This window comes from Hemiscyllium ocellatum, chromosome 15, assembly GCF_020745735.1.
Source record: "Hemiscyllium ocellatum isolate sHemOce1 chromosome 15, sHemOce1.pat.X.cur, whole genome shotgun sequence".
Taxonomy (NCBI): Eukaryota; Metazoa; Chordata; class Chondrichthyes; order Orectolobiformes; family Hemiscylliidae; genus Hemiscyllium; species Hemiscyllium ocellatum.
This window is the reverse complement of record NC_083415.1, coordinates 3,287,881-3,312,774: the sequence shown is the minus strand read 5'-3', so window position 1 is coordinate 3,312,774 and position 24,894 is coordinate 3,287,881. Positions and strand designations below refer to the sequence as shown.

General features: G+C 43.4%; 1 protein-coding gene across 3 annotated transcripts in view; it reads right to left on the bottom strand.

The window, feature by feature from the left end:
* The window catches only part of ctsa (cathepsin A), a 49,967-nt gene that overhangs the window by 8,397 nt on the left and 16,676 nt on the right, over positions 1–24,894 (bottom strand). For all 3 annotated transcript variants that reach the window (XM_060836239.1, XM_060836241.1, XM_060836238.1), the window contains exons 7-13: positions 23,233–23,324; positions 18,359–18,443; positions 12,364–12,455; positions 9,569–9,653; positions 8,549–8,697; positions 3,575–3,650; positions 1,084–1,173 (exon numbers count right to left, since the gene is read on the bottom strand). In XM_060836239.1, the coding sequence (XP_060692222.1) occupies positions 1,084–1,173; positions 3,575–3,650; positions 8,549–8,697; positions 9,569–9,653; positions 12,364–12,455; positions 18,359–18,443; positions 23,233–23,324 (669 nt within the window). The remainder of the gene's footprint in view (positions 1–1,083; positions 1,174–3,574; positions 3,651–8,548; positions 8,698–9,568; positions 9,654–12,363; positions 12,456–18,358; positions 18,444–23,232; positions 23,325–24,894) is intronic.

The following is a 24,894-nucleotide window of genomic DNA, read 5'->3' as shown; positions in this document are numbered from 1 at the left end:
CTGTGTTGCACAACTTCTGTTTATGTATCCAAAATTTAAACAGCAGTTTGAAAACTAGCACAATGTTCCACTTCCTCAAACTCTGGAACTCGGCACATTTGAAGCTCAGTCTACATTTCAGACTTTATTTACCTGCTCCTTTTGTGGAGGGGGAGGATGCAGAGATTGACTACAATTTTCTCTCCTTATTACCAATCAATAAAATTCATATCAGAGAATGGGTTATCCCAAGTTCTTTGAGAGAGGAATCAAGCCTTAACCATAATTCACATACTGTCCCTACCCCCCCCCCCCCCCAAATAATTACATTTCTCTTGCTATGCCTAGTCTCCATTTGGAATGAATTAATTAGTTCAGGGTCTCTCACAGGGAAGCAGCCATTTGGCCCATCATGCATATACCTGCCATTTCCAAAGGGTTTTCCAATTATTCTCACCTTCACCATATCATAGTGGTTAAGTTTAAGATTAATCCAATAATGAATGTCAAAGTAAAGGATGTGATAACAGTTTCATTAATTTTTGGAATGTACCTGTGCATATTGAAACAATATTCTGTATCACTTGCTTACAAGGCACAAGACAGACAGACAGAACCATGGTAATGGTCCTTACAGCTGGTGTCTCAACTCATCATCATTAGAATCCAATAGAAAAACAAACTGAGTTCTTGACTGTTCCTGCTCATTTCCCTGTTGAATTGGAGTGTCTGCTCATCCTTTTAAAAAAATGTTTCTTTTCAGATGATTACAATATGATAAAGTTCAGTTCACACCATTTTTTTTGTATAATATCTGAAGCATCGCAAAGGTTTCTGCTGTATAACTCAACCATTTCATTGCAAGTTGAGAGGACAGTTCATGCGAATCTGTCTTTTTAAATGGAAAACACAATACTATTCTGTCTCAGACTTTCTCCAGTTGTACTGAGGTATTTCAAGAATCGAAGCTCTTTCCCCTTTATTTTAATGAATTTGAATTCAAATTTTGTGACAGTACTCGAATGTAGATGTACACAATTAGTCCTCTGCCACTCCCACTCACTCTGTTCTCGAGAGCAATGAGCAATGAATAGAAGCACTCACCTTTTGTTGAAGTGACTCCACAAACCACTCATCTCCCATGAAGTTACAGGCCATATCCACGTCGCCATTGTAAACCAGGAGCTGGTATTGCTGTTGCCAGAAGTGTGGCAATATTGAGAGGAAAATAAAACACACAGAATAAATATTCTATCTGAAGAGATCATAAAGCATTTGTGTTGCAGAGAGCGAACAGAGTACAGGCACCTGGGCTACAGGTACTCACTCACAGCACTGACACTTCGATGCAGTGCAGAGGGAGTACTACATTGTTGGGGATGCCACAATTTAGATTAGACATTCAACAAAGGCTCTGTTTGACCCCTAAGATAGATGTAATCTCTCTTCTAGCATCATTGAGGAAGACCTAGTCAAATCATCACCCTCAAAACAATATTATTGAAGCAAATGATCCCATCAGTTCCACTTTGTTGTTGGTGGGATCTTGCTGTGCACAACCAGGCTGCTGAATTTTGTTACGTTGCAACAGTAAGTGCACTTCTAACTGCTTCACAGACCGCAAAGCACTTGAAGACATCTGGAGGTTGCAAAAGGGTCCTTCCCAGGAAAGCAGCTGGTGACAAGTGCTGTCAACAAGGGTCAGTGTTGAGGCCACAACTTTTCACTTTATGTATTAATAACCCTTGGAATGGAGGGCATTCTGGCTAAGTTTGCAGATGATACAAGGATAGTATTAAGGCAGCAGGGAGGCTGCAGAAGCATTTAGACAGGTTAGGAGAGTGGGTAAAGAAGTGGCAGATGGAGTACAATGTGGGAAAGTGGGATGTCATGCACTGTGGTCAGAAGAATAGAACATAGAACAGTACAGCACAGAACAGGCCCTTCAGCCCACGATGTTGTGCCGACCACTGATCCTTATGTAAAGTATAGATTATTTTCTAAATGGGGAGAAAATTTGGAAATGTGAAGTGCAAAGGTGACTTGGGAGTTCTTGAGCAGGATTCTCAAGGTAAACTTGCAGGTTGAGTCAGTAGTTAAGATGACAGATATAATATTGGCATTTATTTCAAAAGAATTAGAATATAAAAGCAGGAATGTACTTCTGAGGCCCCTTAAGTCTCTTATCTCTTTCCCCTTACAATTGGGGAGTGCGCTGTCAGTACATGGGAAACCTCTGGATGAATATTAAAACTCAGACTCTGCCTGCCAGGTGACTGGGGAGAGACTTTAATAGCACTGGTCAGTGACCATAAGTCTGCTCATCATTCTTTTTTGTCAGTCAGTCAACATGGCCAAAGAATAAGTAACACAGGTTAACTGAACATTCATTGGTGGCTCGAGTGTTCAGGGATATGTAAGTTAGCTGCATGAGTCAGGGTAAGTGTAGGATAATAAGGTGGGGGAATGAGTCTGAGTTTGTTCCTCTTCAGAGGGTCCTGTTGGGCCACATAGAATCCCTGGTGTGGAAACAGGCTATGATTCAAACCTAGGTCCCATGTACATCATCTGGGTCGCTAGATTAATAGCCTTTAATAATACCATTAGGGCCACTGTAAAGACAGTAATTGGTCTAGGCTGAGAAAGGTGACCACAACTTGTAGGCTGCCAACAGTAATGGTCTCGGCTTGTATGAAGCATAGCCTTGCAGGTTAGATATCAGAGGGATAGTGGTACTAACAAAGCTGTGAGTGGGCAAGTATCAAGATAAGGTGAAGGCCATTTAGGACTGAGAGGAGGAGGAGGAATCTCGAATTCTCTGCCCCAGAGGCTGTGGAGGGTTGTGTTGCTATGGTCTGGCGATGGAGAAGACCATTGCGGAAGTGACCATTGCCAGACCATAGCAACACGACGGCTGGAGGAAGAGCAACTCATCTTCCGCCTTGGAATCCTCCAACCACAAGGGATGAATGCAGATTTCACCAGTTTCCTTCTTCCCCCCCCCCCCCCGCAGTCCCAACCCTCGAACTCAGCACCACCTTCCTCACTTGCAATCTTCTTCTTGCCCTCTCCGCCCCCACCCCAACCCCCACTCTGGCCTATCACCCTCACCTTAACCTCCTTTCCACCTATCGCATTTCCAATGCCCCTCCCCCAAGTCCCTCCTCCCTACCTTTTATCTTAGCCTGCTGGACACACTTTCCTCATTCCTGAAGAAGGGCTCATGCCCGAAACGTCGACTCTCCTGCTCCTTGGAAGCTGCCTGACCTGCTGTGCTTTTCCAGCAACACATTTTCAGCATACATTCAAGGGAGAAATCAATGGATTTTTAAATATTAATCCTACCATAGGATATGGGAATAGTGCAGGAAAATGACATGGGAAATCAACCATAATCCAGTGGAATGATACAGCAGTCTCAACGGGGCCAAATGGCCAACTGCTGCTTCTAGTCCCCACACTGTTGCAACAATGCAATGAAGCTTTAACTCCCCACAGTCCCAAACCAGTGCTACACGATTAAAACATGCACAATCCCTCAAAGTTAATGGCTGAATTAAAATTGATCAGTGGAATGGAAAGAACGTTTAACTACCCTGGCAGACAGCAGTTTCATGTACTGATCCTTCATATCACTGTACAGCCGTTGATAAAGCAGGTTCACTTCTGCGCTAAACAGGAGCAAACAAAAATCAAAGTGAGTGTTAAAAGTAATTCAATCATCCACATGTTCTAAAGAAGGCAATACTTCCAATGTCACAGCATCCCCAGGACTTCCCTGTGAATGTAGAACCCACTCCAGTTAGAAAAGCCTTCTTCTCCCCCTCCCACCAATCTCAACCCCACAAAGAAGCAGGCAATCCAAGCGAAAATCAAACCCTTGCTGAAAATATTTTAAATTCACATTCAATTTAGAAATAAAGCAGGAAATGTGAACTTAATACATTCAGTTGCAAACTGACAGGATCCGGTTCAAAATCCGTCTTCCATTCTGTCCAATTTGACCTGTTGTCAAAGTCAGTGGAGAGTTAAGATCATGCTGGGGACAAGTCTAGAATTTCATCACATGCCGTGAGATTTCTGACAGTGGATTAGGCTAAAAGGGAAGGAGAATTTGTGATGTATTGTGCTCGTCATAACCCTGTCCCAAACAAACAAGGATCAGGTCAGTCAGACTGGTCACACTAGTGTCCATACTCTCTGGATTATAAAATCATACAATACAATAGAAACCCTTTGGCCCATTGAGTTTGTACTGCCAGCGTCACTAAATTTACACTATCCCCCTTTCCAGCACTCAACCCATTGTCTTGAATTTTTATGACATTTCAAGTGCTCATTTATGTACTTCTTAAAAAGGTTCAAGGTTTCCCACCTCAACTAACTGTCTAAAGTAATGTATTCCACAACCTCACCAGCCTCTGGGGCAAAATAATTTTTCCCTCAATCCCCTCTAAACATCCTATCTTTCACCTTAATATTAGTCCCCCCTTGTTATTGATCCTTCAACTAAGGGGTCAGCTGCTTTCTATCGATCATGTTCAGGTCCTTCATAATCCTATATAGTTCTATCAAGTCCCCCTCAACCTTCTCTGCTCCAAAGAAATCCAACTTCTCTTCATAGCTATACTGCTCCATCCCAGGCAACATCCTGGTCAATCTTGTCTGCACCCCCTCCACTGAGATCACATCCTTCCAATATAGTGTGGTGACCAGAACTGCGCACACTACTCCAGCTGTATAGCTCCACCATAATCTCTCTGCTCTTATAATCTGACAATGGCAACTGTGGCATATATCTTGTTAAATCGCCCTATCCTGCCAGTTTCAGGTACGTGTGGACCAGCCCTGCCAAGAACCCTCTGTTCCTGAGTTTCCTAACATCCTGCCACTCATTGAGTACTCTTGGCTTTTTACTTCTTCCAAAGTCAAAACCAAACCTACACAAAGTTTAGTTCAGCTCACTTAGGAAATGTGATCACCACTGAAGGTTTTCTCATGGATTAGCAGAGAAGGTATAATAGATTAAGTGGGCAAAACTAAGGAAAATGGATTTCAATCCAAGCAATCCGAAGTCCTCCACTTTTAACCCAAAGAGTTAAAAGATAGAACAGGAGCTTTCTAAATGATGAAAAATTAGAGAGAATGGAAGATCAAGGAGATTGTCAGTTCATACACACTGATCATTGAACTGTCCTGAACAAGTGGAAACAAAAGGACTTATGAAGCATTGACTAGTTTCTGAACGACTAGGATAGAACAGCATAGGGATTATACTACAGCCATATAAAATTCTGGTTAAACCACGGACAGCGGTAGGAGCACCACACCTTAAGGAAGATAGATGAGGGGAGCACAGTCCAGTTTTATCAGAATGATGCCCAAATGTCAGAGGAATATGGAGGAGAGATTACACAGGTAGGAATGTATCCCTTAGAATTCACAGTTTAAGAGGTTAATTTGGTTGAGATTATTCAAAAGAAGTGGAACATAAGAGAATGGGAGAGATAGAGAAAACACTTGCTGCTCTTTGGAGAGTCTAGGCCATGATCTAAGGATTTGAGCCAGATCTTAAGTTAAGAAACACTTGTACAAACTAAGGCTGGTGGAACACTTCCACAACCACAATTAACGCTGGACTAAATATTCATTTTAACTTGGAGATTGATGGATCTTTATGATCAAGGAGCACAGGCAGGATATGTTGAATTAGGTCCTGATCAACCAGGAACTATGGAGCAACTGTTTCATGCAGAGGGTGGTGTGTGTATGGGATGAGCTGCCAGAGGAAGTGGTGGAGGCTGGTACAATTACACCATTTAAAAGGCATTTGGATGGGTATATGAATAGGGGCAGCATGGTGGCACAGTGGTTAGCACTGCTGCCTCACAGCGCCAGAGACCCGGGTTCAATTCCTGCCTCAGGCGACTGACTGTGTGGTGTTTGCAAATTCTCCTGGGTGCTCCAGTTTCCTCCCACAGTCCAAACAATGTGCAGGTTAGGTAAATTGGCCATGCTAAATTTCCCGTAGTGTTAGGTGAATGGGTCTGGCTGGGTTGCACTTCGGCAGGTCGGTGTGGAGCCGAAGGGCCTGTTTCCACACTAAGTAATCTAATCTAATCTAGTATTTGGAGGAATATGGGCCAGATGCTGGCAGGTGGGACTAAATTGGGTTAGGATATCTAGTTGACATGGACGGATTGGACCGAAGGGTCTGTTTCCGTGCTGTACATCTCTATGACTTGAGAACAGCAGGACAGGGTGGAGGAGCAGAATTGTTTCATCCTTTGTTTCTAAGTGCCAAATCATCAGCACCATATATCCTCCTCCAGACAACTGGAATTCAGATGATTGACAATGATTGCAAACAATTATTATTGTCAATCATCAGGAGAGGTGAGTCAGGCTGTTGGGTGTGCCGGGGGAGGGGGGGGGGGGGGGTGGGGGAGGTTGCTGGAGATGGTGGTGTGTGCGCATGGTGTGAAGCTGTGGTTAGAGGGGTGTGATTATTGGAGGTAAGGTAGCCAGTTCATTTTGAACAACTGTTGGACAAGCTTGATGACAGAACATTGGTATCACCAAGGCAAAAAGGAGTGGCTACCTTTCACCCAAGGAAGGTAGAGCAAGTTCTCGGAAAATGCTAGAACTACTGATGAAGGATCACTCTGCACGCCTCATGGTTTTAGGAACATTTGATAAAATCCCTTGGACAAGGCTGACACCAAGGTGAAAAGTGGCTGTACGTCTCGATAATCATGGCAACTATTCTGTTCCAGTGAATGATGGATACTATGGTATCAGTGCATGGTCCTTGTTAACTTCCCTGGGCTCAACAGTTACCCCATATGGGACTGTACAGTAAAACTGGGACAGATGTTGGCTTTGGCTGAAAGTGGCACCTATAACTACACAAAGCCAGATACCCCAGACGAGCCAGAAGGGGAAAGCCTGCAATAATATATACATGGAGTATTGTGCAGCAATTAGTGTCAAGTCAAACAAAATAAAAAGGATAATGAAGTCGATTCACAAGGAAGACAGAGGAGGCAGGACCTTTAAGAGTGGGGAAACAAGACGCTATATAATATCCTACGTGAGAGGATACCATCTACATACATGGCCATGTCCCAGCCATATTGTGAACACCATTTATACCACAGTTACAAATCACATGGACAGTGCATGTACAAAATATATCAAAGCTACTAAGAGTAGAAGTGGGCCATTCAGCCCCTCAGGCCGATTCTGTCATTCAATAAGATCATGGTTTATCTGATTGTAACAATTTCACATTCCCACATATCCTCAATAATCTTTCGTGTCCTTACTTACCAAGGAGCTAACTACCACTGTCTTAAAAAATATTCAAGAAATTCTATCCATCATTCAGGAAGACTGTTCCAAAGACTCTGAATTCTTGAAGAAAAATTATTAGCCTTATGTTAGTTTTAAATGAATAAATCCTGATTTTTAAACAGTGACTCCCCACTTCTACCTTGTCAAGAGCCTTCAGGGTTCTGTGTGTTTCAATCAAGTTCTCTCTTATTCTTCTAAACTCCAGGATTTTGACCCAGTGACACTGATGCTTTCAAGTCAGGATGGCGAGTGGCTTGGAGGGGAACTTGCAGGTAGTGATGTTCCCATGTATCTGCTGTCCTGTCCTTCAAGATGGAAGTGGTTGTGAGTTTGGAAAGTGCTATCTAAGGATCTGTGATGAATTTCTGCAGTGCATCTTGTAGATAATACACACTGCTGCTACTGAGTGTTGGTAGAGGGGGGAGTGGATGCTTGTGGATGTGAAGCCAATCAAGCAGGCTACTTTTATCTGGATGGTATAAAGCTCGAGTACTGTTGGAGCTACATTCATCCAGGCAAGTAGGGAATATTCTATCACCTTTCCAACTTCTGCCTTGTAGGTGGTGGACAGGCTTTGGGGAGTCAGGAGATGAGTTTCTCACTACAATATGCCTCGCTTCTGATCTGCTCTTTTAGCCGCTGTATTTAAATGGAGTATCAAGTTGAGTTTCTAGTCAATGGTAGCCCCACAGGATGTTGATAATGCGGGATACAATGATGATATCATCATTGAAATGTCAAGAGGTGGTGGTTAGAGTGTTTGTTATTGGAAGTGGTCAATGCCAGGCATTTGTTAGGTGCAAATGTCACTTGCCACTTGTCAGCCATGGACTGCTTCAGTATCTGAGGAGTCGTGAATGGTGCTAAACATTATGAACATCCCCGTTTCTGACCTTATGATGAATGGAAGCTCATTGATGAAGCAGCTCAGGGATAAATGATAATGTTCTAATACCTTTCCTAATTGCTTCTAGATTCCTTCCAACACCAGACTACAAATTGTCTAATATTTGTGGCACATGACTCACTTTTAGGTAACTTGAAACCAAATGGCTATCCCCAGAGGAGAGATACACCTAACTGGAACCCATCCCAAAGCATGAATACACACCTCTTATCAAAACACAGTAGGGACAGGATAAAAATAAGAGTGAGAATGTCAATTTTTGTATTGATCATACAGATTGGCTTTAATTCAGAAGCTGGATGTTACCTGCACATCTCCCAGTTCTGCACAAAGGCAGGGATATGCAGAGCCCTCCGAACCTCTGGGTCATTCAGGTAGTCGCAGCAGGCAGTGGTGTTGGTGCATGGGGGATCAAGCCGAACGTTTCTGTGGCTCTGATGTACATCTTTCAGTTTCTGGAAAAGATATGCAGAAGGTGAACATGGAGACAGGGCAGGGAAATCCACTTTAGATGAGGAATGATCTCACTGATGTATATCATAGGAGGTGTAGAAGGAGGCCATTCAGCCCATCATGCCTGTATTGGTTCCAATAGCCAGTGCCAATCTCCTGCCCTTTCCTGAGGTTTTTACTGAGATCCAGTTACAATCCCATCCTCCATACTTTAATTCAACTGATGGAGACTTTGCAGTGACCTCAGATTGTCTTCAATTGACTAGTGATGCTGTCGCACATGCCAACTGCTGCCTCCTGCCAGCATCAGCATCCCATCCAGAGGTGGCACACCTAACCCCCATCCCACCAACTGCCAAGTGCTAGTGCACCCATTTCCCTCCACAGCCAGAGCCCGTTTACTCAACTTGCTGTATTTCTGTTTAATCCCTCCCAACTATACCATGAAGGGGCTGATGGCAAACCTCGTGTCCCTGACAAATGAAACCAGTGGGAACCTGGTCTTGTCTGTACCAGAGTCCCCTTTAACAGGCAGTAGTGTCTGAACAGAGCCTATCCCCTCAAGACCAATTTCACCAAAGTATCTCCAGATTCACCATTACAACATAAACAAAGAGTAGGGACTCCTAACCACCACCCCACATCTCTGCTCCAACATTGTCAGCTGCACCAGTTCAGCAGTCGCACTTACTCTCCTCAAAGAAATTCTTTAAAATGTACTTTAAGAGTTCTGGATCACCCATGGCTTGATTTCACATTTTATTGTCCACTTATACTCCAGCCTGAAATCTTAAAATCATGAAATAAATGCAGGTTGTTGGCAAATTATAAAATCTGGCCACCACTTTCAGTAAAAGAATGTATGGAGTTTACCTTGCGCCACCACAGACTCATTTCGTTTTTGGGGAATAGGTTTCCCAAGTCACTGATGACCAGCTGCTTCCGACTCTCATCAAATCTGTGAAAGGACAGATCACTTGTTGGTTTAAATTTTGGCTCTTTGAAGTGATTTTAGGTTTTACACCTCGTGTGGAGCTAACTCAGATCAGCAGTATTTCCCCGATGACTTCTGTCCACTGAGTTCAAGCCAGTCAGTCCATCTCACAAACACTTGGGTCTTTAGGATTCACAGTATCATCCCACAGAGCAAGAAGCCACCCAATAATGTTACCTTCCTCCAAAAGGCCTACTTAAATTTTACAAGCCCTAGCGACAGGATAAGCATCCCAGATACTTGAAAGAGTCTGGGATTTCTCGCTTCAAAACATAGACCTACCCACTTCAGAATAGGGTTTGTTTCAGTTCCTCTGTTACAACTCAAATGAGAATGTATTAACGTTACAATTTCAATTGAAATTTAACAATATATTTCAAGTAAATTTCTGTATCAAAAACAAGAACTATCAAGAGGTTTAATTTAAAATCTACAAGAATCTATTATCTTTGTGTTATTTGTAACGCGTCAAGGAACATTAAGAGCATCTCAGAATATTTTAAAATATCCAAGAATAGCTAAGAATATCAACATTTAAAGTAAAGTTTTATCTAAAAGCTCGAAGCAAGATATTTTTTCCCCTCTGCAGAAGCTATCTTCTGAGACATATTATCTAAGGGTTTCTACAATCTCAGATATACTTTTCTGACTCAGATATACCCCTGTTTGCCTCTAATGGTCTCTGAACACTTTACACCAAGGCAGTAGATATTCATTACAAACACAGAATGCTGGAGAAACTAAACTCTCATGTGGAGAAAGAAACCAAGTTTATGTTGAGTCCAGTGTGACTCTATCCACAGACTCTGCCACATTTAATGGTAAGGTCCTAGGGAGTGTTGCTGAAGAGAGACCTTGGTGTGCAGGTTCATAGCTCCTTGAAAGTGGAGTCACAAGTAGATAGAATAGTGAGAGTGGTGTTTGGTATGCTTTCCTTTATTGGTCAGAGTATTGAGCACAGGAGTTGGGAGGTCATGTTGTGGCTGTATAGGACATTGGTTAGGCCACTATGGGAATATTGCATGCAATTCTGGTCTCCTTCCTATTGGAAAGATGTTGTGAAACTTGAAAAGGTTTAGAGAAAGACTTACGAGGATGTTTCCAGGGTTGGAGGATTTGAGCTACAGGAGAGGTTAAATAAGCTAGTGCTGTTTTCCCTGGAGCATCAGAGGCTGAGGGGTGACCTTATAGAGGTCTATAAAATCATGACGGGCATGGATAGGATAAATAAACAAAGTCTCTTCTCTGGGGTCGGGGAGTCCAGAACTAGAGGGCATAGGTTTAGGGTGAGAGGAGAAAGATATAAAAAAAGAGACCTAAGGGGCAACTTTTTAACGCAGAGGGTCGTATGTGTATGGAATGAGCTGCCAGAGGAAGTGGTGGAGGCTGATACAATTGCAACATTTAAGAGGCATTTGGATGGGTATATGAACAGGAAGAGTTTGGAGGGATATGGGCCGGGTGCTGGCAGGTGGGATTAGATTGGGTTGGGATATCTGGTCGGCATAGACGGGTTGGACCAAAGGGTCTGTTTCTGTGCTGTGTATCTCTATGATTCTATGACCTGGTTTGAAGATGCCAGTATTGGATTGGGGTGTACAAAGTTACAAATCACACAATACCAGGTTATAATCCAACAGGTTTAATTGGAAGCAATAGCTTTCCGAGCGCTGCCCTGATGAAGGAGCGTCGCTCCAAAAGCTAGTGCTTCCAATTAAACCTGTTGGATTATAACCTGGTGTTATGTGATTTGTAACTATATGACCTGTGAGTTTCTGCAGGATGCCGTTTGTTTCAGATTTCAACATCCACAGTATTTTGCTTTTATTCCATGTTGCCTGTCACTTTCTGGCATTTGCTCTCCTTTAAACTGCTCTAGTGCCACCTTGTTACAGAGTAAAGCCCTCAGCAAGAGCTGGTGAGAGTTGATGCACATAAACACACATTGGTGATACACGCATTGGTGCTGTATGTAGTCCTAGAGTTGGTTACAAATACAATTAGAAAGTGCAAAAATACATTAAATGTATGTGACAGTGAGCAGGAAAAGGGTTTTAAATGGTTGGTCAGGTGGGGGTGGTAGTGGTGGGGAAGGCAGGAGATAAACTGCAACCCCCCCTCCCAAACCCCCCCTTGCCCCCGATTTCTATTTGAATACCAAGTGCACATGTGCAGTGCAGGTTCTGTCCACTATGCAACAATGTACAGGCTCTCTGTATTCACAGGGATTAGAAGCACATAATCCACGATCTCAGCAATTTGCAGCCCTGCCCACCCTCCTGAACCTGGTTTATCTTAATGCCAGGATATTTACTTTCAGCAGGCAGAGTCTGGCTCCTGTTTATTTGCCTGGCAGCACCTACAACAGGCAGCCAATACAAAACACTGCAAACACTCATCTGGGTTGACAGCCTCTGTCAATGTCTCTTTCAGTTCCAATAAAGTGTCAAGGTTTTGAAGGCAGGAAGGTCAAGGAGAAAAAAAGTGTCTTCCCCACAGGGTGTGGGTTTGGAGGCTGATGAAGGCATGAGTCAAACATTCTCTGATCTTATCTGCAACCTGATCGAGGGTTCTGTTAAAGTCACCTTCCCTCTCCCATCGCAACCATCAGCCATCATCAAATCTTTCAGATGGCAGCACCCTGCAGTGTCTCCTCCCCCCCTCGGTAACTTACCGAATCTCACCAGGCACACCTCCAATACAATCAGCATACAAATTGTACACATTCAGACCAGAGGACCACACGATGTGTGACACTTCTTTAACCTGAAAAAGAAACAAATTACTGCATTGCAGTTCACAACCAAAAAAAACTATCCCATGCCAGTAAGACAACTGTATTCCAATATTCATTTCTGTATAGTTTACCCTTCAAAATACCTGAATCTCCAGCAACTGGACCACCACAGGATTGGTACAATCACAGCTGCAGTCCACCATGAGAGCATTAAAACTTTCACAGAAGCAATATTATTGGAAAGGAAAAAAAAAAAGAGAGAGAGTGCAAACGCAAGTTAAACTTTTATAAACCACCCGTTAGACTTCGGCAGGTTGTCGTGTGTTCAATTCTGGGCACCACTGAGAAGGTACAGAAGAGATTTACTGAGGTGGACCAGGGATGACTGGAATACTGCAAACAGTTCTGCATCCCTTATCCAAGGAAAGAGAGAGATAAGCTGGCACTGGAGGCGGTCCAGAGAAGGCTCACTAGACTAAACCCAGGTGTGGAAAGACTGTCTTCTGAACAGAGATCGAGTAGGTTGGGCTGTGCTGTTTGGAATGGAGAAGAATGATAGGCGATCTTATCGGAACATACAAGATCCTTCAAGGACTTTACAGGGTAGATGCAAAAAGATAGTTTCCTCTTGTGGGCAAGTCCAGGATCACCTTAGGTCATACATTTAAGGCAGATGACAAATTTCTTCTCTTAGATAGCATGAATTCTGTGGAATTCTTTACTGCAGGAGGGTGTTGAGGTTGGGTCATTAAGTATATCCAAGGCAGAGACAGACACATTTTGAATTGGTAAGGGAAGAGTTTTATGGGGATAACGTAGGAAAATGGAATGGAGGGTGATCAGATCAGCCACGATGTCACTGAATGTCAGAGTACACCCAACAAGCTGAATGGCTTCTAGCCTCATGATCGTAACATGCCATACAAGAGACGGCAGCTCAAAGTTACAACGCCTGGAATTGGGGATATTAGAATGGATTGTCAATTGAATATAGGAGAAATAAATAGGTTTTTATAGTGTTTACACTTGTAAACAGTGGGGTGCCACAAGGATCAATCCTTCAGTCTCTGCTATTTACAATCTACAATAATGTTATGGATGGGAAGAGCAAATGTACAATGATCTGAGATTACTGATAATACAAAGCTAAAGGCAAGGTGGTGATATAGTGGTAATGCCACCGGACTAGTAATCCAAGAATCCAGGTGCATTCTGAGGATACGTAGTCAAATTCAACCCAAGCAAATGGTGGAAATTAAATTCAAATTAGTAATACATCTGGAATTGAAAGCTAGTATCAGTAACTGATCATGAAACCATCAGTGATCATCATAAAAACCCATCTGGTTCACTGATGAATGAAGTCAGTTGTCCGAACCCACTCCAGCCTGTGAGACTCCAGACTCTCAGGAATGTGATTGACTCAGCTACCCTCCGAAATGTCAACTCAGTTCAAGGGTAAGTAGGGACAGCCAACAAATGTCAGCTTTGTCAATGATGCCCACATCCCATGAAAGAATAAATAATGTAACTTGTGAGCAAGGAGTAAAGAGGCTGAGAAGAGAAATAGATTGATTAAGGAATTGGACAGATCTGTGAAAATGTGACACTTTCCCACTTTGGTAGGACCAATCAAGTAGTATTACATTGTTTCCTGGGTGTTCTTTTGGTGGAGGATGGGTGGGAAGAAATGGTGTCATAAGGAAACATCTGCTTCAACCAACCTTATCAGCAACGTACTGTACTTGCCACTGAACACGGTGGCTACCAGAGCAAGTCAGAGGTCAGGAATATCACAGCAAGTAACTCACCTCCTGACTCCCCAGAGTCTATCCCCCATCCACAAGGCACAAATCAGGAGTGTGATGGAATACTCCCCAATTGCCTGGATGTGTGCAGCTCCAACATCACTCAAGAAGCTTGACACCATCCAGGACAAAACAGCCTGCTTCAGTGGCACCACGTTCACTCCTTCTGCCACAGATGCTAGGTAGCAGCAGTGTGTGCCATTTACAAGATGCACTGCTAAAATTCACCAAGACTCCTCAGACAGCACCTTCCAAACACACAATCACTTCCATCTAGAAGAACAAGTGCAGAAGCAATATGGGAAAACATCTGAATGTTCTTCTCCAAGCCAAGTGGGCGGCACAGTGGCACAATAGACAATCGGTGCAGGAGTAGGCCATTCTGCCCTTCAAGCCTGCACCACCATTCAATATAATCATGGCTGATCATCCTTAATCAGTATCCTGTTCCTGTCTTATCTCCATAACCCTTGATTCCACTATCTTTGAGAGCTCTATCCAACTCTTTCTTAAATGAATCCAGAGACTGGGCCTCCACTTCCCTCGGGGGCATTCCACACAGCCACCACTCTCTGGGTGAAGAAGTCTCTCCTCATCTCTGTCCTAAATGGTCTACCCCGTATCTATAAGCTGTGTCCTCTGGTTCGGCACTCGCCCATCAGCGGAAACATGTTTCCTGCCTCCAGAGTGTGCAACCCTTTAATAATCTTATATGTCTCAATCAGATCCCTCCTCAGTCTTCTAAACTCTAGGGTATACAAGCCCAGTCGCTCCAGTCTTTCAGCATAAGGTAGTCCTGCCATTCCAGGAATTGACCTCGAGAACCTACGCTGCACTCCCTCAATAGCCAGAATGTCTTTCCTCAAATTTGGAGACCAGAACTGCACACAATACTCCAGGTGTGGTCTCACCAGGGCCCTGTACAGCTGAAGAATCTCTTTGCTTCTATACTCCTCTTGTTATGAAGGCCAGCATGCTGTTAGCCTTCTTCACTACCTGCTGTACCTGCATGCTTGCCTTCATTGACTGGTGTACAAGAACACCCAGATCTCTTTGTACTGCCCCTTTACCTAAATCAATTCCATTGAGGTAGTAATCTGCCTTCCTGTTCTTGCCAAAGTGGATAACCATACATATATCCACATTAAACTGCATCTGCCCACTCACCTAACCTGTCCAGATCACCCTGTAATCTCCTTTATCCTCCTCACACTTCACCCTGCCACCCAGCTTAATATCATCAGCAAATTTGCTAATGTTATTACTAATACCATCTTCTCTATCATTACTATATATTGTAAAAAGCTGCAGTCCCAGCACTGATCTCTGCGGTACCCCACTGATCACTGCCTGCATTCCGAAATGGAGCCATTTATCACTACTGTTTCCTGTCAGCCAACCAGCTTTCAATCCAAGTTAGTACTTTGCCCCCAATACCATGCGCCCTAATTTTGCTCACTAACCTCCTATGTGGGACTTTATCAAAAGCTTTCTGAAAGTCCAGGTACACTACATCTACTAATATCTCCCTCGTCCATCTTCAGAGTTACATCCTCAAAAAATTCCAGAAGATTAGTCAAGCATGATTTCCCCTTCATAAATCCATGCTGACTCTGTCCTATCCTGTTACTACTATCCAGATGTGTCATAATTTCATCCTTTATAATAGACTCCAGCATCTTTCCCACCACTGAGGTCAGACTAACTGGTCTATAATTTCCTGCTTTCTCTCTCTCACCTTTCTTAAAAAGTGGCACAACATTAGCCACCCTCCAATCTGCAGGAACTGATCCCGAATCTATTGAACATTGGAAAATAATCACAACGCATCCATGATTTCTCAAGCCACCTCCTTCAGTACCCTGGGATATAGACCATCAGGCCCCGGGGACTTATCAACCTTCAGACCTAACAGTCTCTCCAACACCAATTCCTGGCAAATATAAATTCCCTTAAGTTCAGGTCCTTCAGCCACTGTTACCTCAGAGATTGCTTGCGTCTTCCCCAGTGAACACAGATCTGAAGTACCAATTCAATTCTTCTGCCATTTCTTTGTTCCCCGTAATATATTCCCCTGTTTGTGTCTTCAAGGGCCCAATTTTAGTCTTAACCATTTTTTTGCCTTTCACATATCTAAAAAAGTTTTTACTATCCTCCTTTATATTTTTGGCCAGTTTACCTTCATACCTCATTTTTTCTCTGCGTATTTCCTTCTTATTAATCCTCTGTTGTTCTTTAAAAGCTTCCCAGTCCGCCGTTTTCCCACTTATCTTTGCTATGTTATACTTTTTCTCTTTTAACTTTATATGTTTCTTAACTTCAGTCGTCAGCCACAGCCGCCCATGCCTCCTCCTAGGATCTTTCTTCCTTTTTGGAATGAACTGATCCTGCAATTTCTGCATTATAAACAGAAATATTTGCATTGTTCCTCCACTGTCATCCCTGCTAAGGCATTGCACCATTGAACTTTGGCCAGCTCCCTCCTCATAGCTCCCTTTATTCAACTGAAATATTGTCACTTCCGATTGTACCCTCTCCGCCTCAAATTGCAGATTGAAGCTTATTGTATTATGGTCACTACTTCCCAATGGCTCCTTCACTTCGAGGTCCCTGATCAATTCTGGTTTGTTGCACAATACCAGATCCAGAATTGCCTTCTCCCTGGTAGGCTCCAGCACCAGCTGTTCTAAGAATCCATCTCGGAGGCACTCCACAAAGTCTCTTTGTTGAGGTCCAATACCATTCTGATTCTCCCAGTCTACCTGCCTGTTGAAATGCCCCATAACTGTAGTAACATCTTTGTGACAGGCCAATTTCAGCTCCTGATTCAACTTATATCCGATATCCGACATCCAGACAATTGTTTGGGGGCGTGTAGATAACTCCCAAGAGGGTCTTTTTACCCTTAGAATTTCGCAGCTCTATCCACACTGACTCTACATCCCCTGATTTTGGCCCCCCTCCGCCGCAAGGGACTGAATATCATCCCTTACCAACATGGCCACCCTACCCCCTCTGCCCGTCAATCTGTCCTTACGATAGCACGTGTAGCCTTGAATATTCACTTCCCAGGCCCTGTCCACTTGAAGCCATGTCTCAGTTATCCCCGCAATATCGTATCTATCAATCAATTTCCAAAAGAGCCTCAAGCTCATCCATCTTATTTCTAATGCCTCACAGCACCAGAGACCTGGGTTCAATTCCAGCCTCAGGTGACTGTGTGGAGTTTGCACACACTCCCCGTGTCTGCATGGGTTTCCTCCGAGTGCTCTGGTTTCCTCCCAGTCAAAAGATGTGCAGGTTAGGTGAATTGGCCATACTAAATTGCCCGTAGTGTTAGGTGAAGGGTTAAATGTAGGGGTATGGGTGGGCTGCGCTTCGGCAGGTCGTTGTGGACTTGTTGGGCCGAAGGGCCTGTTTCCACACTAAGTAATCTAATCCACTCACTGTCCTATTTGGGAATTTATCACTATTCTTTCACCGTCACTGAGTCAATATCCTAGAATTCTCTCCCCAAGGGCATTGCAGGTCTACCTACAGCATATGGATTTCAGCAGTTCAAGATGACAGCTCATCATTCACATTCTCAAGGGCAGCTGTTGGTGGGTAATTAATCTGACCAACCACATCCTAGTGACCAAAAAAAAATGCCTGGATTTAAGAAAAATGAAATGTTTTGATTGAAGTGGGCAAAATTCTGACAGGGTGGCTGCCCAGTGCCTTTCCCGTCTGAAGCATCAGGAACTAGAGGTCCTGCTTAGACAATGCTAAAAGGTAAACTGTTTAAAGAGGAAAAATTTGTTCAGGGAGGTGTGGATGCTTGGGACCCCATATCAAAGAAGGCTGGTTGTTCAGTCATTGCATGTGTTCAACACTCAGATTGATAAGTTTGTTTTTCAGCTGTAAGGGGGGGGGGGGGGGGGGGGGGGGACATGACAAGATGAAGCTAATGTGAAAAACAGCCATAATCTTACTGATCACTGGAAAAATCTTGACGGTATGAATGAATTCCATTCCTTCCTGCTGTTTGTGGTGTATGATTCTCTGAAACGCAAGGAGCAGAAGGAAGCACAGATGCTGAAGTTACCCATTAGGACTGAATGAGCATATGAAACACTACTCACCCTCAACTGACAGTCCTTATCTTTATTGTCATGGAAGTTGCATTTTCCCTCAGAACAGCAGAATTTCTGGAGATCAGCCCACAATCTGGAAAAAGAAACACACGAAGAACAAAGTCTAAACATTTAGTCACAGATGCAGTGGGTGTAGTAGGGGAGGAGGGAGAACATTGAAGTGAAATCCACTGTTCCAAGTTTTCCATCACCTGGCTTTTACAAGGTCTCTACTGAAGGAGTAGTTGATAGTGGCATTGAACAGAGTTTGGGGGGGTTGGGGAAGATGCTCCTTTGCTTATACATTTTCCAACTTCTGTCACCCTCCAAAATTCAGTATTTACCTCTCATTAGGGAAAAAAAAGCTGGTAGGCGTTTAAAGAGATATTCTATTCCTGACATTTAAAATACTGTCTCCTTGTGAATGAATTGCAATAGTATGCAGGGACAGCAAGTAAACAGGAAAGCAAATAGACTAATCAGTTATTGCAAGAGAATTACAGCAGAACTGCAGTTATTTAAATTTTGGAAAATCCGAACATGATCTCAAGGTCCAATAAAGATGTTTCAAAGAGGCAAGTGAATTTGATTTACCTGTACTGAGGAATATGTAAAACACTGGCAAAAACAAAGAAACAAGCACCTCAAGCAACAGCAACTGGGCTTTTTTTTAAAAACGTAAGGTTAGTTACACAGCTCTTTGCAAAAGGGCTTCATTCCCATCACTTTACTGGGACGTTCATGAAAAAAAAGGCAAAGAAAGTAAACACATGTGAGGCGGTGCTGCTGTCTCTCTATCACAACACTGAGTTCAGCAGAAACTGAACAGCTCGTGATTGTAGTAGTTATTCAGGACCTTGTTTAATTCGGGGATTTCATACATTTATGCAATGGTAAAGGTTTAGTCCTTCGCAATTTAACTTACAATTTGCAGAATGCAAAGATTAGTTTGTTTAAACAGCAGACTCAAAATTAGAGATTGAAACAAATTCTCTGGTAGATACAGCATTAGATCAGTTTGGCTTCCCTTGTTTAAGGTCAAATCGATTATCTGAATAATCAATTATCCAAACGAAATACTGTCTGCCTATCTTGCTCGGATAATTGAGGCTTCTCTGTAAATACAAAAGTATCGAGGTAATACTTCAGTTTCACGGGACATTGGTGAGTCAATATCTGAGCACTGCCTACACTCTTGGTCTCAGGAAGGATGTGAATGCATTGGAGGCAGGTTAAAAGTGGCTTATTAGATTAACATATAGGAATGGGCAGGTTAGCTTATGAAGGGAGTTGGAATTTAGAAGGTTAGAAGGTTGGGGTGGGGGGGGGGGGGGGTGGAGAGGCCGGGAGGCGGGGGGGGGGGGGGGGGAGGGGGAGGGAAAGAGGAGGGAGAAGAGAACTGGTTGAAGATCCCCAGTGGCCCTGACCAGGAGAATGTGGAGAGCATGATTGCTCAAGGGAAAGTCTGGAACTGAGGGTAACTTTAAAAATAAAGGGTCATCCATTTAAAACCATAGATTAGGAGAGTCTCTTTTCCGCTTAGGTGGTCATAAGTCTTCCTGAAAAGATGTGGAAGCAAAGTAGCATAGAAGGTAGGCCATTTGGCCGATTGACTCCAGCCTGCCATTCACCTTGACCATGCCTGATTCTCTATCTCAATATCATACACCTAGTCTCTCCCTGCATCCCTTCAGCTTTTAGAATTCTGCTTTTTTAATTATTTAATATATTCACTGACTTGGCCTTCATAGCCTTCTGTGGGACAGAATTCCACAGGTTCACCACCTCATTTCAGCTATATTTCCTCATTTCAATCCAACTCTCATCTCCTGACCCCTAGCCACAAGGAAAAAGAATTACTGGACAGAAGCGAGGGTCTGTGGTGACAGTGTTGTGAGGGAGATGGAGATGGTGGGGTGCTTTCACGAGGCTGAACGGAGGGAGAAAGATCTTCTAGACTGGAGGAAGCCAGTTGTGAGAGGGGGCAGCAAGCTGCAGGAAGGAGCTGCCAGCAAAGGTTTGCCTGTGGATCTTGGGAAGGATGGCTTGATTGAAGTCTTGGTGGTGGGGGGGGGTGGGGGGGGGGGGGGAAGGGAGAAGATATGGGTGGGGAGAGGCAGGAGGAAGCAGAGTTGACCTTCCACCTCCAAGATTAAATGCAGCATGGTGGCTCAGTGATTACCACTGCTGCCTCACAGCACCAGACACTCGGTTTCAGTTTCAGCCTTGGGTGACTGTCTGTATGGAGTTTGCACATTCTCCGTGTCTGCTTGGGATCCCTCCCAGAGTCCACAGATGTGCAGGTTAGGTAGATTGGCCATGGGAAATTGCCTATAGGGTCCAGGGATGTTTAGGCTAGGTGGATTAGCCATGGTAAATGCAGGGTTATGGGGGAACAGTGTGGGTCTGGTGTTATGAAGGTGTAGGTGTGTACTGTACCTTTGAGAGCGAGAGCGAAACTACCAAGGACTGATCGAAAACACACAGTGTACTGACCAATTTAACAATGTAACATTTGGTTGAAACAAACAGCTGGAGTTATGTTGCCATAAAACAAAAACAAATTCAAATCTGGCCACTTTAAATTATGCCCCAGATACCAAACTCCAATCAAATTTGAATTTTACTGTTTGGGAGGACATCAAACTAACGAAATGATCCGACGTTTTGGGATATAAAATTGGACACTTTGAACAGTTGCGGGAGAACTGCGAATTTCACTAAGTACAGACTCCTAGCCAACTAGCTCTCAGGGAGATAGCTGTCCATAAGAAAAGATGTGCAGCAGAGGACCGAAAAGAAAACGACCGAGGAGAATCGACAAAGCTGGCTGGTTTTGAAAACGTGATAATTTTTTTTGTAAACCCGAATTGGGGTTTTTTATTTAAAAAAAAATTGGACTAGTATTGTAGAATGGGAGATAAACGATAGGTTTAAGAGAAAGGAGTTGTAAATAGTTGTTGTTTTAAATGTTCTCTTTTGGACTTAAAGAATAAAATTGTAACTTTTTACTTTAAATAGTGAGATCTGGGATAGTTCTTTGCGTCTCAAAAATTTAACAGATTCCAGCGGGAGGTGAGCTTGTGTGTGCTGGGTTTAAAATGGCAGAGGGGTTTACCCCTTGTTGTAACACTGGGTGGGTTGCTCTTTGGAGGGTTGGTGTGCACTCAATGGGCTGAATGACCTGAGGGATTTTATGATGATTCTATGAAATAACTGCAAACATCAAATTGCAGCATATGTTAGTGACAATGTTAGGCTTGGAGTGTTGATAATGGAGTGCCACAAGTTCCCAGTTTCCTTAGCTCCATGAAGGGTCAGCTCTGAAACGTAATTGTTTCTTACATCGGTGATGGTCAAATTATTGGAGAGGATTCTGAGAGACAGGATTTATGATTTGAGGGGGCAAGTAGTGCCTCACAAGCCTTATTGACTTCTTTGAAGATGTGACAAAACACACTGATTAAAAGGTAGAGAAGTGAATATGGAGTTTATGGATTTTAGCAAGGTATTTGATAAGGTTCCCTGTTGTAGGCTCATTCAGAAAGTAAGGTATGGGATACAGGGTATCCCGGCATTCTGGATGCAGAATTGGCTGACCCATAGAAGACAGAAGGTACATGAAAAGCATTCAGCCTGGAGCTTGGTTCTGGGACTGCTGCTCTTTGTGATTTTTATAAATTATTTGGATGAGGAAGTAGAAAGGTGAGTTAGTAAGTTTGCCGATGACACAAAGATAGGAGGAAGTGGATAGTGTGGAGGGCTGTTGTAGGTTGCAACAGGACATCGACAGGAAGCAGCGCTGGGCTGAGAAGTGGCAGGTGGAGTTCAACCTGGAAAAGTGTGAAGTGATTCATTTGGAAGGTCAGATTTGAATGCAGATTACAGGGTTAAAGGCAGGATTCTTGGCAGTGTGGAGGAACAGAGGGATCTTGGGATCCACGTTCGCTCAAAAGTTGCCACCCAAGTTGGTGGCAACCCAAGATTGTTAAAAATGCATTATGGTGCGTTGGCTTTCATGAGCAGGGAGATTGAGTTTAAGAGCTGCAAGAGTATATTACAGCTCTGTAAAGCCGTGGTTAGACCACACTTGGAATATTGTGTTCAGTTCTGGTCACCTCATTATCAGGAGGATGTAGAAACTTTAGAGGCGATGTAGAAATTTACCAGGATGCTGCCTGGAGGTGGAGGTGGAGGGAGCTAGGGCTTTTCTCATTCGAGCAAAGGAGGATGAGTGGTGACTTGATAGAGGTATACAAGATGATGAGAGGCAGAGACAGAATGGATAGCCAGAGACTTTTTCTCAGGGTGGAAATGGTCAGCACGAGGGGTCATAATTTTGGAGGTGATTGAAGGAAGGTTAAGTGGAAATGTCAGTGGTAGGTTTATTTTTTACACAGAGTGTGGTGGATGCATGGAATGCACTGACAGCAGTGGTAGTAGAATTAGATACATTAGGGACATTTAAGTGACTCGTGGATAGGCACTTGAATAATAAGGTCAGTTTGATCCTTGATTAGGATAAAAGTTGACACAACATTGAGGGTCGAAGGGCCTATACTGTACCATTCGATGTTCTTTCTCTCTACAGATGCTGTAAGCCTGAATTTCTCCTCGGTTTCTATCCTCAATTAGATTTAACCCTGTTCTTATCAGCTTCAGCCTCATGAAGCAGGCTCTCAGCTCTTAAAGCCTCCAACCTATTAATCCCAATACACAATGGCCCAAACCAATAGAAGGCAACATTTAAACAAGACCTGCGTTTCAAAAGCTGCAGGACATTTGGTAAACCTGCTCCCCCTGGTGCCCTGAACACTCAACAGCAGCAAAACCCTCCCACACAGAGCATAGCTCAAGGCTCAAAATCAGTTGTTCCTACTTACGTGGATCTCAAAAGCCCATGGTAGAAAGCAAAGTAAACCAAAGAGTTGTCATTATACTCCCAGCTCGATAATCCATTTCCAACAGCCATTCCCTGAAAAAGCAACATTAATATTATGATGGAACAAGAGAACTGGGAGATCGGTTAGTCCCCATTCTATTCAATCATGACCAATCCACTGTAAAACCATGTACTCACCTTTACTCTATACGCTCTGCATCCTTAACTAACATCTCAACAGCCATAGCCTCTAACGGAGAATGTTCCGGATTTCCACTGCCTTCAGGTAGGATGAAGGCTTCATACAGGGCGAACGAACTCTATGGTTCATTCCCCAACAACAGCGAATAGTTTTTCTGCATCTCTTCTACCCAATCCTGTTAAATGCTTTGGCGAGGCTGCCCTGAAAACATTATCAAATCCAAGTGGATTTAGAAAGCCACTGTTCACAATTGGAGCCGTGCCTGATAATCTGACCCAGTAGCACATCAAACCAGGAGACTGTGAGGTCTGCAGATGCTGGAGATCAGAGTTGCGTTTGTGTTGCTGGAAAAGCACAGCAGGTCAGGCAGCATCCAAGGAGTGGGAGAATCGATATTTCAGGCTGGAGCCCTTCATCAGGACATTAAAGCACACAGGCCAGCTATTTGCATGGAGAGTTGGTCTGGATGAGAACACCAAGACAATTTCCAATCTCACGGTTATTGGATAGTGGAGAAATACCCTGAGGGATTGAGCCCAGATTACGATAGAATTGAGGCAGTCAGGAAATGAAATGCAGAATTTATTCAGATTTGTTATTCAGATGAAACTACACCAAGAAAGCAACATTGATTGCCTTTAGGATATTATCGAGTCGTAGGGTCTTTTTCTGTGCTGTAGAACTCTGCCAATTGAGTCTGTGCCAAAAACAATTCTAATTTTCTTCTTATTCTAATTTTCCAGCACTTGGCAACACATGCGCACATTTAAACGCTAGGAGCATTCACCTTGTGGTGTGGGACTGGAGTCACATGTAAACCAGACCAGCTGTAATGAGCAGATTTATTCCCTGAAGGAGATTATTTCATCACAACCCAAGAGCTTGTTTCCATTCCATGAATTCACCCTCACAATTGGTCATGGTACAATTGTAATCTGGTTGCTGGTCTGATGCCAATAATTACTAAACCCCCTGTATCCTCCAGTAAAACACAATGTACAATCACAATGAAGGAAAACTCTCGGAAATCACCTTCTCCAGGCGGAGTCAGGATGATAATAAATGCTGGCCTGGACTCCTATGATCCCACACCAAACAATTGTGGAATTTCCTCAAGTGAAACAAAAAAGATTGAATGCTTTTGATTGGAACATCCTGAAAAGTGCTTTTGGGATGTAGTTACTTTGTTCTCGTGCAATCTAGTGTTATAAGAAAATTCATCATAGATGTTATTATCAGAATCCCTACTGTCTGGAAACAGGCCATTCGGCCCAATAAGTCCACACTGACCCTCCGAAGAGTAACCCACTCAGACCTATCCCCATACACTATTACTCTACATTTACCTCTGTCTGATTGCTCAATAGCTGCGCTACTTAAACTGATGGGGCAGGAATCACAGCATAGCCAATTCAGGCAAGGATGTTCGCATTCTACAAACAACAATCGAAGTTCTTCAAA